Source organism: Camponotus floridanus, unplaced genomic scaffold (assembly GCF_003227725.1).
Source record: "Camponotus floridanus strain SB8 unplaced genomic scaffold, Cflo_v7.5 scaffold43, whole genome shotgun sequence".
Classification (NCBI taxonomy): Eukaryota; Metazoa; Arthropoda; class Insecta; order Hymenoptera; family Formicidae; genus Camponotus; species Camponotus floridanus.
Window position 1 is genome coordinate 1,879,930 of NW_020229581.1, and position 19,733 is coordinate 1,899,662.

Below are 19,733 nucleotides of genomic sequence, written 5' to 3' on the forward strand. Positions count from 1 at the left end.
TTCGCGTTTCTGATGAAATCACATAAACTTTGAAACTTTATAACTAAAAACTATAAGTGATATAAAGTCTATCTTTGTTTAAAAGTTTTCAAAGCTTTTGCGAAAAAGCTTTTCCAAGGTTCTATAAAAAATATAGAATAATTTAGTATACTATCAATAACTATTTCGCGCAATTTGGAAATAATTGTGAAGGAGATAATTTTTCGAACAAGAATAAATCTAATATACAGAAATTTTCGTAGAATATTTTTACGAAAGTAACATTTGATAATATTTTAGCCGAATGAGAAACAGTGACGTAAAATATTTCATGTTATCAATTTTCATAGATAATGTACGTTAAAGATATATATATAATAAAATATATAATAAAATAAAAATACCATGTGCTACCGGCCCATAAGTAAATTTTGTACAAAACTTTGATTTCAGTTGATGATTCATTCTAGACTTTTTGTTTAGGCTGTTTGATATTTTAATTTTCTAATAGAAAAATATTAATTTTGTATATTATTATAAATTTTAGTACATAATACATAATGAGTTATACTATAAACACGACAATACGTAGTTTATATCACACAAAATAAAAAGTTTCTTGAATCTTACCGTTAATTCACCTTGTGGATTTTGATAATCGATGCAAAAAGTTTAAAATACTTGAGCATACGCATTAATTATTTTTCATGGATGCGTACAAGAAATTTAAACTTTATATGTAATAATATAACATAGTAATAAAATATAATATAAAACTGTTTCATCACACGCGCTGTATTGTAAAAATTATTATTGTTATAATTCGTTTAAAGATTATTTACGCGTATTTTCTATATTTATTAATAAGATTAACGTTTTAAATATATTTCTTTAATTTGACTTAAATATATATTGCATTTGTACAATTGCGTTGTACAATTTTTATGATTTTATGTTATAACTTTAAAATATTAATTAAATTATTTTTTTTTGTTTAAATTCTAGATGGCCCATTGCAACACAAAACTACGAAAGAAAAATGGGGAAAAGTTTTTGTAATGTTAATATTTCAGATGTACAAGCAGCTGTAAAATGTACAACAGAATTGTGGAATTTTGTGTCTGACATGTCCAAGAGACACTACTACTATTCTAGAGACCATGAATATTTGGACGATTTCTTTTCATTGTTTGAAAAACGTTGCTTAGATGTTATGCATTGTACTTTCTTGAAAGATGAACTTATTAAAATTATTTACACATCTCCAGAGTATGTCTCAAGATATACAGGGTGTCTCATCTAGAAGTGGCCACCCCCTTTTATCTTTTAAACTAAAAGAGATAGACCATAACAAATATATATGAAATTAAATGGCTTTATCTGAACTTTATTATGAGTATAGTGGTTGATTACAAAATTTATCTGTATTAAAGAACGGAGAGATATGTATAATTTTTTTATAATAATGTAGATATTTTAATATAATAAAAGTTGTAGCGCTGTTTGAAACGAATATAACGATGTATGATTTAATGTAAATATTTTACATATTATACGAGATTTTCCGACTTGAAATATCGCGGGCAACGTCCACCATTTCATTTTCGGCCCTGCTATATAGCCAACTTCTGACTGAGTATCATGATTAAATGACAACATGACATATGTCAACTTCACAATAAAGTTCAGTTAAAGCCATTTAATTTCATATATATTTGTTATGGTCTATCTCTTTTAAAAGATAAAAGGGGGTGGCCACTTCTAGGTGGGACACACTGTACATTAAAATATTATCAGCATGTAATAAACTAATGTATTAATCAAATAATTGGGAATATTTCAGGCAACTCGATTTAACGCGAAGATATTATAGTATAAAACTTTTTCAATGTTGGATTAGACATTATCTTGAAAGAAAAGTAAAGAAATTTAAAGAGAATCTCAATCATCTTACGGAAGAAGAAGTGCTTACAGTTATTTTGCAGTTGTGTCAACCGGAGAAATATATATCATATTTACGTATAGATAAATTTATTGACAACATCGTACAAGAAGTATTAAAGGGTCTAAGAGAGGAATATCCCAGTCACAAAATATTCTTGATATCACCGGAGCAATTGGCTATTTGGAGATATAATAATATTGAAGAAAATTATTGGGATGAAAGTCAAGCAAAACAAATTAAAGGCATATTAGACAAAATTATTTTAAATTTTGATTCCTATAACTTAAATTATCCGTGGAAATCAGATGAAGTAAGTATATATAAACATATATGCCGCATATTTTTTTACATGATATTCTTTTTTTATTACTGTCGTAACTATTATAATTATTTTTTATTATATTGAGATTACAAGTATGTATATTAAGTCATTATCTCTTATTACAGATTAGAGAAGGTTATTTGTGGCAGTTACAAAATAGAAAAAACTTATGGCTAACAATATATTGTTGCATGGCAAGAAGATTGGGCATATATATTGAACTATCAATGCATTATGAATGTCAATATGATTCAATTCATATAGCTTGGAAATCGAAGTAAATACCTAATCTTAGTTTTGAGATCACATATCTTAATTTTTCTTATACTTCTATTATACACATAAATAAATACGTGTTTGCATTCATACATAAACAATGTAAAAGAATAATAATTTAATAGGTTGGAGAAATTATAATAATAAGTATATTATTATATAATAAGTAATGATTTTTCTCGGTGCTTTTTTTTGCTAAGAAAAATTTGATTCTAAATAGGCTAACAAATTTATCAGTAAGAGCATCATCAGAATATCATATATTGTATGAAATACATCTATATATACATGTTTCTTTTTTTATTGTTTATACAGAAATCATAAAGAATATAAAGAATATTTTTACATTGATTGGAAGTATAAATCTAATCTGGCGATTTCTGTCATGAATAAATGTGACTTAATGCCCAATCCAAAGAAGATATCTTTAAGTGAAGTAAGTAGTTATTTATATACGATTTTGATGGTTATAATTTTACATGATAAAATTGATGGTTACAATTGTATCCAGTTCCATTTTGACAGAAATTACGTCTTGTTCATAAATGTAATTGTGTTTTGATAATTCCATCAAATCTCTAAAATAGAAATACATATAGTAGAATAATAAATCGAATGGTTGCTTTATTTACAATGTATAAGTTTATTATATATAACACACATAATCATTTATTATTATGAATTTTATTTTAAATTTTATTTTTTATGTTTTAGTAATGAAAAAGTATAAAATTTTATGAAAGAAAAGAAGAGATCAAATTATATGTATGAAGAAGAATACTAAGCGATTCTTTCTTTATATATTTCTTAATATATTTAATATATTCTTAATATATTCTTAATATATTTCAAAAACATGAAATCAATAAGTTTGCTTTTAATATTTAGCTTTAGAAAAAATCGCGAATATTCACATAATTCACATGTGACAATTGCTATCAATTACAGAATTTAACAGAAATATCTTTATATTTCCTTTATATTCTCTAAATTTTACAATACAATTGTAATCGGAATTTTGTCATTACGGATAATTTTGTGATTGATTATGAATTTAATAACTAATCTTTCTTTAGCTAATGGTAGCACTAGAAAAAGATTTCGAAGATGATATACCGACACAACTTAGTTTCCTCCGTCTTACATACGAATATATAAATAGTGATGTGGTGAGTATTTTTTTATGCGTTATTATACATATTGTTTTGAAAGAAGCTTATTAAAATATAGAAAGTTAATATATAATCATAATTATTCAATATTAATTATCTGTAATTGAAATCGTAACAAAAATTGATTTAAAATTTAGTTGACAAGATATGTCAGCGGATTATTATTTTATTTTCAGCGGAAATGTACTCCTTTTGCTGAAAAACATTGGAAGCAAAGATCAAATAATTTAAAATTCGCTGTTGGAATGGTCGTTATACATAGACATCGCGGAAGAGAAAATCAAACTGGTGTCATAATTGGATGGCATACCAAATTTCAACCTCACTGGTTTTCTTTTTGTTCTTGTTCCTCTCATTTTGAACGTAACATGCGGAACCATTTACAACCATATTACATAATCTTAATGGATGATAACATCATGTGTTACGTACCACAATGTATGAATATCAAATTAAACGTTTCTTTGTATTTATATATTATATAATATATATATTTTATTATGTATTAAATGTATAACGTATAAAAAAATATATGTTCTATTTTAGGCTTTATAACATCAATATGTATGGCTCGGTGGATTTATAATACAGAAATTGGACGCTATTTTCGAAAAATTAAAGATACGCATTATGTTGCAAATGAAATGTCAGCAAGAAGGTATCCAAGAGACGCAGCTGTTATTCGCAGAAATATTCATGATCAAGTTCATATGTAACATTGTAACATCGTTATATGTAAAACAACATTTGTATATTGTTCTATATAAAACATTTGTATATTGTAATATGTAAAACAGCATATAATAAATATAATATATTCTAAATATTTCGCAAAACGATTTAATACAAATATATTACAGTATAAAACTTTTTCAACACTGAATTAGATAAAATTTTACAAAAAAGTGGAAAAAACTTAAAAATAAATCCCATCAGCAACAAATTTGGGAAGAAGTACTTATATTTATAATACAATAGTGTCAACTAGAGAAATATGTATATTTTTTATTTGCATTTAAATTTAGAAATTTATTGTCAATACTATGCAAGAACTGTTAAGGCATCTTAGAGAGTAAAATCCCACGCATGAAGTATTCTTGACATCAACTCATCTTAGCGAGCAATTTTCCTTTTATATGCATAGTAATATCAATGAGAATTATTGAGATGAAATTAAAGCTAATTAAATGTATATTGGACAAAATTATTTTAAATTTCGATTTCTATAAATTAGATTATCCGTGGAAATCAGATTAAGTAGATATATACGGACATATATGCGGAATATTTTCTTATGTCAAATTTTTTTTATTATAAGTATAGTAGTCAGACCCTATTGTAGTTCTTTTATTATAAACTATCATAAATATTATAATTATTTTCCATTATACTGAGAGATTATAAGTATGTATATTATCTTATTATTTTATTACAAATTAGAGTTAGAATTACAATTATTTTCATAAATTATAGAAAATAGGATATAAAGAATATTTTAACATTGATTGCACGCTGAATCTAATCAGCGCAGATTTCTGTCATAAATAAATGTCAATCAATGGTCAGTCCAAAGAAGATGCGTACAACAAAAATGAGTAGTTATCTATATAAAATTTTGATGATTATATATAATTTTATTCAGTTTCGGACAGAAATTACGTCTTATTCATAAAAGTAATTGTGTTTTGATAATTCTATGAAATCCTTAAAACAAAAATATGTAGAATGATGAATCGAATGATTATTTTGTGTACAATATATAAGTTCATTATACATAATACACATATATGTGGACGCGTGTAAAAAAATGGAGGGGAAGAAAGAGGATTCCATTAAGAATTAACGTCAGAGTTTAAAATATAAGATAGAAAAGATCCAGAGAAAGATAGGGATGTATGTAGGAGGAGGTCGGACGTGTCTGTCCATTTGATCAACGAGCGACAGAATCCATCGGTGGCTACGGCATTGACGCATATCCTGTGGAGAGAGCATTCACACATTTTTCAGCCTAACGAATAATTGCTAGAAAACAATATTCGCAGACTAGAAAAATATGTGAGGCGCAAGTGGCTAGATTGGGAATCGAATCCGAATCTTTCGCTTTTCGAGCAATAGCTCTAGAACACTGAGCTATCCAGATCTCATACTGCTTTTTAACACAGTGATATGCGACTTCAGAGCGATGTTGTATCTCACTTGATGGATACAATGCCAATTGTCATAGAGGATCCCTGAAAGATCGTTCGCTGACCAAATAAGTGCCGGTGGCGGTATTCGCGTGCATGCTGGCTTCGAGCATCATCGAGAATGATGCTTGTGACGCTTATTCGATGATCGAAAGAGTGTATCTACATCACGCAAACTGAAAATGGACTGTTAAAGACCAATGACGAACTGAACTGATTGATCTGATGTGTCCCATTGAACTGATTGATCTGAAGTAATTGACTGAAGTGACTGATTGTAATGACTGACTAATTGAAGTGACTGACTGAAGTGACTGACTGAAGTGACCAATGCTCCTTGAGAGCTTCTCTTTTAATACCCGATTCGATTTACTTTTCCGATACGTATCTTATCCTTCGATTAGATTTTAGATTCACAAAATTTGTTTAATTATTTGTTAAAGAGATCGGTATTGCTTTATTGTTAGCATTTCCTGCGTGTTTTTTCGTGATTTCTCATAGATATCAGATAAATACAGATTATTATAAGCCAGAGAGGCTCTATTTGATCAATGATTTTGCTTATCATTAATCGAATTGTTGCAACTTCGTCAAAAGAAGGAATCGTAGAGTCGGCTGGACGTAACATATGATTGCCTTAAAATATACAACTTAATAGAGATATTAGATATATTTATATTCAATATAATTATATTTTTATATATCGTTAAAGATATTACTCTTCTTAATTTGATATTTTATAATTGCAATTTATTGCACATATTATAAGAAAATAAATTGCACGTATATAACATCTTTTGTAATATTCTAATAGTCTAATTATCAATTTCTTTTTTTACATAGAGAATAATTTTAGAATAGATAAAATAGCGTTTCTCAAATGAACTCATTGTTCCATATAAAACAGATATCATTTTAAGATTTAGTATTTTATTTAGGTTTAATGTCAATTAATTGTATTTCTTACTGAGAATTATTTATGTATGTAGCGTATAATTTCTATTTAATTTTCAAAATATACAATATATGAATAAATTATATATATTCTCAAATTTTTTATTAACAAAGAAATAAATTAAAATAGCACTTATGAATGTGTTGTGCTGGGAGCGGCACAAGATGTGGGGTAGCCGGAAGAAATCAACAAGATTTCGAGACCGCCGGTTGTTTTTAAATTGTTATTATTATTATTATTATTATTATTATTATTATTATTATTATTATTATTATTATTGTTTTTTATTATCACTTTTATACATATTAATATACATATATAAATCTTTTTAATTCAATACAAGCCTCTTTCATTAATATCTTCAGCCTCGTTCTTAATTCCGTTAAATTTCGAATTCGAACAAATTTTCTTTTATTACTCATTGCTAGACAGCGATTAGCCCTTATCAATGTTTTATCGATTTTTAATTAACGACTGTCCGTCGGAAGCTCGATGGACTTTCGATTTTTAACACCTTGCTTTTAGAGGAATTTTGGAGGGGATTGCCTAGCAACATGACCATATACCGTCATGGAGGATTTCGTAGCGGTCAAAGCGAAGGAGGTTCAAAGTCGAAATCCTTCGTTGGCATTTTCGCATTTCCGGCCAACGCGCACATGGTGGCCTCAACTTCGTTGACGTGGCGGTTTTATGCGGTTCGCAAACATTCCATCGCGTTTTAATAATAAAATTTATATTAACTGTAAAATAATGTTATAGTCTTTTAAACTATAACAAATGTTACGAAAGTTGCAAACTTTTGTAGTATTATCGAATATTCCTATAGAAAGAAATCCATCATATAGCTTAGACTCTGCAATCTTATAGTATCTCGTAAGGTCATGAATAACTCGTATTTCCAATTTATCCGTATATTTTAGATAAACTTTGAGAATTGCTTGCGGTCCGATTGTGTATCATTTTTTTGACCGATTTTGATCTATCATTGCGAGAAGCTCATTGTACCGCATTAATTATCTATCTAATTACCCATAGAATACAGAAAATTGCAGCAATATTGCGGCAACACTGCAATGCTGTAGCAATGTGTTACAACAATATTAATAATATTGCTTCAATATTCTATGCTGTATGGGTAGATTCACCTCTAGTATTCTTTTCAAATACACGATTTTCGGTTAAATTACTTTTCTTTAACATCATCCCATATATTCTAAAACGAATTACAAGTCGGTCGTAAAATAATTTATGTGCGCGCGAAATAGTTTTATTATTAATATTAAATAAACAAAAGATATTACTATATTACATTTCATTCCCAAGATTTTACTATATTACATTTCGTGGAATCATTGAAGACACAACAGCGCACGGGCGACGGAACTCGTAAATGTTATGTAATGATAGATGTTTGAATTTATTTCTCTAAAAAATATGGCAAGAAGGTGAGAAAGAGAGGGAGAGAGAGAGGGGGGGGGGGGGGGAAAGAACAGCAAAACGAAAAGCGGAAAAAGTGAGAAAAGAAAATATGTTTAAGAAACGAAACAGATGGTGTTAAACAAGATGAATTACTTTTTTTTCATTGAAAAAGAAATAAAAAAAGCATAAATCACAAAAGAAAAAATAAATACAGAAAAAATAAAATAAAAAGTAAAAACCATAAATCACAAAAGAATGAAAGAATTTAAGCAATATGCTTGCAGTAAACGACATTGAAGAAACTCAGGTAAGAACTCCATGAATTTTTGTTCCGCTATCACTTTTAGAAACATCGGAGGAATCTAAATTAATTCAAAATAAACGTTGCAAAATATATTAATATGAATATTATATTTTCATTTTTTTAAATTATATATATATATATTTAATAACATTCATTTTCCACATTGCGACACATAGATCATTTTAAAAACTGTCGCCTCTGACTTACAGAGTTCGGGAGAAGATCGCGAGATGATTAAGTATAGAACATAAATAATTGTGCATAATTGAACATAAATGATTCAGCATCATATATCTGATAAAAGATACTCTCGATATCACAGATGATATATGATAAAGTAATTCAATAGTTTTTTTGTATTTAACATGTAAAGTATTTGTAATTTATAATGATAAAATTTTATTTCAAAAATGTAAGTAGTTTATATATATATATATATATATATATATATATATATATAATTAAAGATATAAAAAAGCATTTTTATTCCCGGCTGTTGCCAATCTACGGATGGCAAAAGAAGTATGCGTTTCACCGAGCTCGGATCGGTTCTTATAATTATTCTCGATAACAATAACATAGTTCGGTGTCATCTTTTGCACATCATTTTTTATTAATCAAGCATGGCTTATATTCTTTATAAATTTTTTTTATGAATAAAAAAATTAAATCAATTTTGATAAAAATGTATGAGTTTTAAAAGAGATCTTTTTTAAGCTACTAAATAAATAGATAAATGAGTGAGATTAGGATATATATTTTTTGTGCAGAAATAAAAACAATGTTAAAATATATTAACAGAAGAGAATCAAATAAGCCATATAAATCACATAGAGCTTACTATGAGCATTAATTAAAACCGTTATTTATGGAAATAGATAAAATATGAATCACAGACAAGAATTAAAGAATGCATAAAGAAAGTATCCGTTCTTTGTTTCCTTTATCGGAAAAAGTAAATAGTCAAAAATTGCCACTATTCATAAAAGCAGATAAGTCCCGTAAAACTCACTGCGCATGCTCGAAAGAGAGGGAAAAGAAATGCCATTAAATTCATTTTTCCGTTTCTTTATTGGTCTTTCTAGTTAAACCTAAGATAGTCGTGCTTTGTTAGAACCATTCCATAGGACATCCCCGAAAGGTTTAGTTTGAGATTTGGCTTCGTACAGTGAACATCGTGCACTATTCGCGAAGTTAAAGTGTATCGACAGATTCGTTAATAAAACAGAATTTTTTCAAAGTTTTAAAATTTTTTTAAATTTTAATAATAACAACAATGGCTATGCTAATACACATGCCTACAGAAATAGTTTTCAAAATTTTAGAATATAAAGATATCACCATTAAAGACATCGTAAACTTTAGCTCCACATCCAAGCAGTTCCGCCAATTAATTATTAATGACAAAAATCTATGGAGAAAAAAGTTTATCCAGAGGTAAGTTTTTTATTTATTATTTCATTTGTTATTTGAGTAGTTTATCACACATATGAGAAAAAATTTGACAAAAATCTGGCCAGAAACTAAAAATTATATCAAACTAAATAAATCGTTTCCTGAACTGTTTGAAACAAATACCTCGCATTTTAAATATTTTTAAAAATAAAAATGTAATTCAAGAAATATTAAAATTAATTTCTAATCAATATTTTCAAAAATTCGCATATTCGCAATGCTATCGCATTGTTCTAAGAATCGATTCTTTTGCGTCTCTAATAAAATCCTGTAAATTTTAAAAATTTTTAGCTAAAAACTATCAATGATGTAAAGTCTGTCTTTGTTAAAAATATTTTCTAAACATTTTCGGAAAAACTCTTCCAAGGTTCTATAAAAAATATAGAATAATTTATTATATTATCAATAACTATTTCTTGCAAGGAATAGGAATAACTATGACAGAGATGATTTTTCGAACAAGAATAAATCTAAAATATATACATTTTTGTGGAATATTTTTATACGAAATTAATATATTTTAGCTAAATTAAAAGCAATAATATAAAATACTTCATGTTATATTTCATCAGTTTTCATAGATGATCTGTACGTTAAATATATACAAAGAAATATATAATAAAATGAAAATATGTGTGTTACCGACAAATCATTCGGCCCATATGTACATTTTCTACAAAACTTTAATTTCTTAGTTGATGATTCATCGTAGACTATAATTTTTGTTCAGGCCATTTGATATTTTAACTTTCTCATAGAAAAATATTAATTTCTTTATATTATTTTATGTTTTAACACGTAATACATAAGTTGTACCATGAACACGACAGTGCGCAGCTTATATCACACAAAATAAATAGTTTTTTAAATCTTATCGTTTATGCCACACGAATTACTAATAATCGATACGAGAAGTTTAAAATATTTGAGCGTACGCATAAATTTGTGGCAGATATCTGTGCGAATGTATAAGAAATTCAAACTTTATATGTTATAATATAATATATAAACTGTTCGTCACATGCTGCATTGTAAAAATAAACTGCGCATTTTGTAATTATTTAGTATAGTGTATATATTTGGTCACAAGAATGTTATCGATCATAAAATATCACGTTGTCAAATAATGAAACATTGTATAAAACATGCTGAATTATGTATGTACAGTAGGCGCCAATGATGCCTTAACATATGAAATGGTCGCATTTGAGACTAATAATAACTTAATAATATCTAGTCATTATTAATCCCAAATGCGACCAATTTCATATGTTAAGACATTATTAGCGCCTACTGTATTTGAAAAACGTGTCTCTCAAGACGTTTTACATTAGATTTCATTTATCTTAAAGTCAATAGTCTGGCGTATCTTGCATCCATAGATATTTAGACATTATAAATCAAAATCCAGTTGGCATTCCAAATGAAGTTTACATATATTGTAATCTATAAAGATAATATTATTATTATATTATTATTGATATAATTTGCTTAAAGATTATTCGCTCATATTTCCTATTTTTATTAATAATATTAAATGTATTCTTCAATTTGATTTAGATATTATTCGGCATTGTACAATTTTTGATATGATTTAAGAAAATCAGTTAAAATATTTCTGTTTAAATTTTAGATGGCCTTCTGTGAAAAAATATTATGAGGAAGATGATAAAGATTTTTATGAAGCCGATATTACAAATGTGCAAAGCGGTATGAAATGCGCAAAAGAATTGTGGGCCTATGTATCTCACATGTCCGAAAAGCATTATTACTATGTTAATAATCATAAATATGTAGATGAATTCTCTTCCTTATTCAGCCTACATAAAGATTGCTCAAATGCGCATTCTATGCATTGTGCTATTTTGAAAGATGAATTTATTAGAAGCATTTATACACAATCTCCATGGTATGTGACTCAAGATATATATTAAAATATAATTAATATATATATATATATATGTATGTATATATAAAATAAATTAATATATTAATTATGTACAATAAATTGTGAATATTTCAGGGAATGCGATTTAACACATAGATATTACAGTATGAAACTTTTTCGATGCTGGCTTAAAAAAAATTTTGAAAGAAATTGGAAAAAATTTATAAATAAGCCTCATCAACAACAAATTTTAGAAAAAGTGCTTGCTATAACATTACAATGGTGTCATCCAGAAAAATATATTTCTTCGTCCCATGTAGACAAACTGATTGAAGATATTATGCAAAATGTGTTAAAGCTTCTTAAAGAGAAAAGTCCCACTCATGAAATATTTTCGATATCATCTAAACAATTTTCCTTTTGGAAACATAATAATATTCATGAAAATTATTGGGGTGAAACTAGTGCAAGACAAATTAAATGCAGATTGGACGATATTATTTTAAATTTCGATTGCTATAACATAGATTATCCGTGGAAATTGGATCAAGTACGTATATGCGGACCCATACGCAGCATATTTTCTTATGTGATATTTTTTCTTATTACAAATTACCGGAAATACTATAATTATTTTTCATTAAATAAAATATATAAGTTTATTTTAAGTTATTTTAAGTTATTGTTTTGTTACAGATTAGAGAAAATCATTTTCAGGAATTACATAATAAAAAACTGTTATGGTGTATAATATATATCTGCGTGGCGAGAAGAATGGGTATACATATTGAATTAACAATGATGTACCGTAGCAATATATTTTCTTCAGAAACTTGTTTGGCTTGGAAACCAAGGTAATATATGTACCTGATCTCGATTTTGAGATCGCTTAATTTTCCTTTCATATACGCATATTATTATGTTTACATTCACACATGTACATAATGTAAGAAAAAGATGTATAATCTAATAGACTAAAGCATTAGAATAAATAATAATTTTTTTCGGTACTTTTACTTTTAAAAAATTGCTCTAAATAGACTAAAATAATTCACATTAAAAGATATAGTACTGATATCTATATATATCTATATATACATCTGCTATACTGTATATACATCTACTTATATATATATTTTTCTTTATTTTCTATACAGAGGTCGTAGAGAATATACAGAATATTTTAATATTGAGCGGATGTACGATCAAGCAGATTTCTTTAATCAGCAGATTTCTTTTATAATTATATATCAATCACATCAAGACGTGCCGGATCGGATGAAGATATCTATAAAACAAGTGAGTTATTAATTATTTGTATTACGATTTTTTATTTGAATAGGGTTTTAAACAAAAATCTTTGCTTTCTATTCATAAATATAATTGTTATAAATATAAATGTTTTCTAAGATAAAATTGTATATTTGATGGAAAATACTCAGCGATTCTCCCTCTATAGTACATTACAAGGAAATTGAAATCAATTAGTAGCTTTTAATACATATGTATTTAGCTTTAGAAAAATTGTGAATGTTCACATAATGTGCAACAATTGCTATCGATTATAGAATTTGACAAAGAATCTTAAATTTTATATATATGTAATTGGAATTTTGTTATTACAAATAATTTTATAATTTATTTAAAATTTAATAATAATAAAATTTAATAATAACTAATTTTTTTTTTAGATAATCTATGAACTAGGAAAAGTTTTTAAAAATTATATGCCGACAGATATTTCTTTTACTCTTCTCTCAGAAATAGATATAAATAATGATATGGTAGGTACTTTTTTTATGTTATTATAAATCACTTTGAAGATAGTTTATTATATGTATACATAAAGTACATTAATATATAATCATATTTGTTATAATTATAAATTATTATCTATAATCAAAATCAAAACTACAAAACTCGATTTAAAATTTAATTAAAAAAAGAAACGTCAATTATATTCTAATTTTTCAGTGTACATCTCTTCTTATTGAAAAGTGTTGCGAAAGAAGATCGGATAAAGTAAAATTCGCAATTGGAATGGTTGTTAGTTTTGGAGATAATTATGAAAGTAAAGCTGGTTACGTCGGTGTCATAATTGGATGGCATAACAAATATCAAACTGAATGGTTTTCTTTTCCTCCGTATCAATTAGAGTTCGAATGTGACATTGGGAACCACGTAGAACCGTATTATATCATTTTGATAGATAATGACATCATGTGTTACGTACCACAAAGTATGAATATCAAATGTTTCTTTCTGTTTATATATCATACAATATATATATATATATATATATATATATATATATATATTTATTATGTATTATTTGTATAACGTATAAAAATTTATGTTTTGTTTTAGGATTTATAACATCGATATGCAAGTCACGGTGGATATATAATACAGAAATAGGGCGATATTTCTGTAAAATGACGGATACACATTATATCCCTAATCAAATGCTAGCAAAACATTACCCAAAAGATGCTGCGGTGATTTATGAAATATTTAATAATAATAATAATTTATAATTTACTAATACTATTTTTAATATTTTATTAATACTATTTTTAGGTAGTTTTAGATAGTAGATATATGCGAACATATAATCAAAATATTTTCTTATGTCATATTTTTTTTTGTTATAAAATAGTAATAGTAGTAGTCAGTCTCTACTGTAGTTTTTTTATTATGAACTATTATAAATATTATAATTATTTTCCATTACTGAAATTTTTCCATACTGAAATTATAATTATGTATATTATGTATATTATGTATCTATGTATATTATCTAAATATATGTAATCTTTGTATATTATCTAAATTTATTGTTTTATTACAAATTAGAGTTAAAATTAAAATTACTTTCATTAGTTACATTAGGGAAAATAGGATATAAAGGATGTTTTAATATTGAATGTATGATGAATTTAATCTGTATATTTGTCATAAATAAATGTCAATCAATGGCCAATCCATTGAAAATGCGTACAACAAAAGTGAATAGTTATTTACATAATCACATTCATTATCATAAATTTTAAATTTTACTTTAAATTTTATTTTGAAATTATTTTTTATATTTTGGAAATGGTGCAGGATAAGATTTTTAAAAAGAAAGAAAAGATAAAATTGTATATTTGATGAAAAACACATTAGCTACATTTAGCTATGATTCCTATATAATATATTTCAAGAACATTGAAGTCGATTAATTTGTTTTTAATATTTAGCTTTAGAAAACTTGCGAATGTTCAGATAATGTGTAACAATTTCTACCAATTATAAAATTTATTAAAAATACATTTGTAATGTGTATTTTGTCATTACGGATAATTCTGTGATTGTTTTAGAATTCAATAATTAATTCCTTCGGATGATTTTATAATTTAGAATTTAATAACTAATAATTGATTTAGAATTCTTTCCATCTTATAAATATGTATATAAACTATAATATAAAGTATTTTTTATGCGTCATTATAAAAATTATTTTAAAAATAGTTATAATATATAGATAATAAATATATAATAATATTAATTATAATTATCTGTAATTAAATTATTACAAAAATCGATTTAAAATTTAGTTGAGAAGAAAGACATCAATTATTTTCGAACATGTATTCCTCTAACTGGAAAATATTAAAACAAGATCAAGTTAATACAAAAATTTACAATTGGAATGATTGCTAATCATAAACATGGCTGAAATGAAAATAATGTTGATGTCATGTTGATGGATAATAGAGTGATCTTTTTCGAACTGAACTTTCGGTTTTCTTTTCCTCCTTGTATTTTGGATTTCAAACGTAATATGCGGAACTATTTACAACTATTTTACATTAATGAAAAGATTAATAGAAAATGACAGCATGCGTTATGTGTCACAAAATATAAGAATTGAGAATACGAGAATATTATGTATTAAATAAAATGCTAACGAGACATTATCAAAGAGATGCCGCAATTATTTTCGAGTTAATAACAACCATTTATAACATTTTAAAATGATTATTGTTTGATAATTTATACTATATTGAAATATTGATATCAAAAAGTAACATGCTCACAACAACCGGTTTTTCCAAGCAGACTTCCTGTGTGAATGCTGTTTATAATTATGTTATAGTTCGACATATAAATTTTTGATAGTTAAACTACAACTCTCGTTACATATATATATATATATATATATATATATATATATATATATATATATAAGATAGAGTACAGAAAATTGCAGCAATATTGCGGCAACATTGCAATGCTATAGCAATGTGTTACAACAATATTAATAATATTGCTTCAATATTCTATGCTCTATGGGTAGATTCACTTCTAGTATTCTTTTCAAATACACGATTTTCGACAATTGCTTTCCTTTAACACCATCCCATATCTTCTAAAACAAATTACAATTCGGTCATAAAATAATGCATGTGCGCGCGAAACAGTTTTATTATTAATTTTAAATAAACAAAAGAGATTACCATTGTAGGGACAATTGTCTCCTACTCCGCTTGTGTTACACATTTCCACACATGTTAAATACAACTTTCTAATCCCTGCATGCATGCATCCGACATCCACTTTCTCCTCCGTTTACAACCCTTGCATGCTACGCGGCCATCCTTCGATCCCTTTCATCGCCAATTAACACATGGCAGACACACGGTTTTTCCTACACAACGATCACTCATCCCTCCGAGAATCTTTCCGATCATAAAAACTTTCTCCCAAGATCATGCATGCTGAATCTGGATTTTCCAAGGGGCATTCTGTATCCGGAACTTGTAGAGTAAACGAGAGTCTGCAGCATCTATTCCGCGCCTAAGAATACACGCTTCGATCTCCACACCACACACACACGAGTCACTCGTTATCGAACGTTGTAATTGTTGTTTAAATAAATTTGAGTTAGTAAGAAGCGTCGGCTAATTTAATTGCCAGATTACCTACACCATATTGCATTTTATTTACAGGATTTTACTATATTACATTTCGCGGAATCATTGAAGACACAACAGTACATGCGCGACTGAACTCGTAAATCATGATAAATGTTTGAATTTATTTCTCTAAAAAATATGATAAAAAGGATGAGAGAGAGAGAGAGAGAGAGAGAAAAAGAGAGAGAGAGAGAAAGAGAAAACTGCAAAACGAAAAGCAGGGAAAGTGAAAAAGAAAGAGAACATGTTTAAGAAATGAAACAGTGGCCGTTAGACAAGAATCACTTTTCGTTAAAAAAGAAACAAAAAAAGCATAAATCACAAGAGAATAAAAGAATTTAAGCAGTATGCTTGCAGTAAACGACATTGGGGAAACTCAGGTAAGAACTCCATGAATTTTTGTTCCGCTTTCACTTTTAAAAACATCCAAGTAATCTAAATTAATTCAAAATAAACGTTGCTAAATATGAATATTATATTTTCATTTTTTTAATTATACAGAGTGTCCCAAAACCCATAATCAATCTTTCAAAGACAGATTCCTGGGATCATTTCGAGACGATTTTTCCTCAGCGAAAATGACGATGAAGGCCATCATTTTTTGCATGTTCCCGATTTTTGTCATCATATAAATGCAATTAAGCCTTAAATTAAAACTCAACTAAAGTAAACTCTATTTAAAATTAATCGAAGAATATGGTTTTATAGTTAATATTTTATTTTAGTTAATATTTAATATTTTATAGTTAATATTTTATTTTAGTTAATATTTTATTTCTGCAAAACCTAGTTTACGAAATACCCCTTATTTTCAATCACATACAATTCGTAAATTATTAGTGCCTCAACATTTTCGTTGAGGAAAAATCGTCTTTAGATGATCCCAGGAATCTGTCTTTGAAAGATTGATTATGAGTTTTGAGATACCCTGTATATATATTTAATAACATTCATTTTGCACATTGCGATTCATAGATCACTTTAAAAACTGTCGCCTCTGATTTACAGAGTTCGGGAGGAGATCGCGAGATGATTAAGTATAGAACATAAATAATTGTGCATAATTGAACATAAATGATTCAGCATCATATATCTGATAAAAGATACTCCCGATATCACAGATGATATATGATAAAGTAATTCAATAGTTTTTTTGTATTTAACATGTAAAGCATTTGTAATTTATAATGATAACATTTTATTACAAAAATGTAAGTAGTTTATTGTTTGATAATTTATACTAAAAATATTGAAATATTGATATCAAGAATCAACATGCTCACAACAGCCGGTTTTTTTAAGCAGACTTCCTGTGTGAATGCTGATTATAATTATGTTATAGTTCGGCATATAAATTTTTGGTAGTTAAACTACAACTCTCTTTATATATACAGGGTGAGGCATCTAAAACAGGCCACCTGAATAACTCCGTTGGTAAGCCGAATACAAAAAAATTGTTCAGACAAAAGTTGTATGATTTCAAGGGGGACATATGATGGTGTCATTAGTTTAATCTTGAAGAGCCACCCGAAGGTCACGTGAAGGTCAGCTCCAACTTTTTAAATGGGACACCTTATATGCTTTTACATATTCTTGTAGCTCATCTCAAGAGCTTTCCAAAACACTACAATTATGTTAGTTTTCATTAAATACTTTCCAAGTTATGAGGCTTGAAATCATTTTTTAATTTTACATAAACCGTAAAATATCTTGTAAAATATTCATTTTTCGATTATTTTACCTTAATACTTTTATGTACAAAATAATGAGAAGAATCAATTGGTGTAAAGAAAACACATAATTGCTTCGAACAAAAAAATGTAATTTGCAATTAACAATTACATTTTTTTGTTCGAAGCAATTATGTGTTTTCTTTACACCAATTGATTCTTCTCATTATTTTGTACATAAAAGTATTAAGGTAAAATAATCGAAAAATGAATATTTTACAAGATATTTTACGGTTTATGTAAAATTAAAAAATGATTTCAAGCCTCATAACTTGGAAAGTATTTAATGAAAACTAACATAATTGTAGTGTTTTGGAAAGCTCTTGAGATGAGCTACAAGAATATGCAAAAGCATATAAGGTGTCCCATTTAAAAAGTTGGAGCTGACCTTCACGTGACCTTCGGGTGGCTCTTCAAGATTAAACTAATGACACCATCATATGTCCCCCTTGAAACCATACAACTTTTGTCTGAACAATTTTTTTATATTCGGCTTACCAACGGAGTTATTCAGGTGGCCTGTTTTAGATGCCTCACCCTGTATATATATATGTATATATATATATATATATATTATATATATATATATATATATATATAAGAGAGTACAGAAAATTGCAGCAATATTGCGGCAACATTGCAATGTTATAGCAATGTGTTACAACAATATTAATAATATTGCTTCAATATTCTATGCCCTATGGGTAGATTCACTTCTAGTATTCTTTTCAAATACACGATTTTCGACAATTGCTTTCTTTAACACCATCCCATATCTTCTAAAACAAATTACAAGTCGGTCATAAAATAATGCATGTGCGCGCGAAACAGTTTTATTATTAATTTTAAATAAACAAAAGAGATTACCATTGTAGGGACAATTGTCTCCTACTCCGCTTGTGTTACACATTTCCACACATGTTAAATACAACTTTCTAATCCCTGCATGCATGCATCCGACATCCACTTTCTCCTCCGTTTACAACCCTTGCATGCTACGCGGCCATCCTTCGATCCGTTTCATCGCCAATTAACACGTGGCAGACACACGGTTTTTCCTACACAACGATCACTCATCCCTCCGAAAATCTTTCCGATCATAAAAACTTTCTCCCAAGATCATGCATGCTGAATCTGGATT

At 27.2% G+C, this 19,733-nt stretch overlaps 2 protein-coding genes and 1 long non-coding RNA gene across 3 annotated transcripts; all 3 read left to right on the top strand.

Moving 5' to 3' along the window:
* Positions 1 to 1,721: 1,721 nt before the first annotated feature.
* LOC112639023 lies at positions 1,722 to 4,440 on the top strand. Its single transcript, XM_025411799.1, has 6 exons — positions 1,722 to 2,234; positions 2,372 to 2,523; positions 2,838 to 2,958; positions 3,599 to 3,691; positions 3,871 to 4,132; positions 4,241 to 4,440. Exons 2-6 carry the CDS (start codon positions 2,438 to 2,440, stop codon positions 4,408 to 4,410), a joined length of 732 nt encoding a protein of 243 aa, XP_025267584.1. The 5' UTR covers positions 1,722 to 2,234; positions 2,372 to 2,437; the 3' UTR covers positions 4,411 to 4,440.
* A 5,328-nt stretch (positions 4,441 to 9,768) lies between these two features.
* On the top strand, positions 9,769 to 12,494 carry LOC112639013 (F-box only protein 21-like). The gene is made up of 4 exons (XM_025411741.1): positions 9,769 to 9,995; positions 11,647 to 11,922; positions 12,037 to 12,160; positions 12,429 to 12,494. Exons 1-4 carry the CDS (start codon positions 9,835 to 9,837, stop codon positions 12,492 to 12,494), a joined length of 627 nt encoding a protein of 208 aa, XP_025267526.1. The 5' UTR covers positions 9,769 to 9,834.
* Positions 12,495 to 12,610: 116 nt separating this feature from the next.
* LOC112639028 lies at positions 12,611 to 13,636 on the top strand. Its single transcript, XR_003123257.1, has 3 exons — positions 12,611 to 12,755; positions 13,059 to 13,200; positions 13,593 to 13,636. It is a non-coding gene; the product is annotated as an uncharacterized LOC112639028 (long non-coding RNA).
* The last annotated feature ends 6,097 nt before the right edge of the window (positions 13,637 to 19,733 follow it).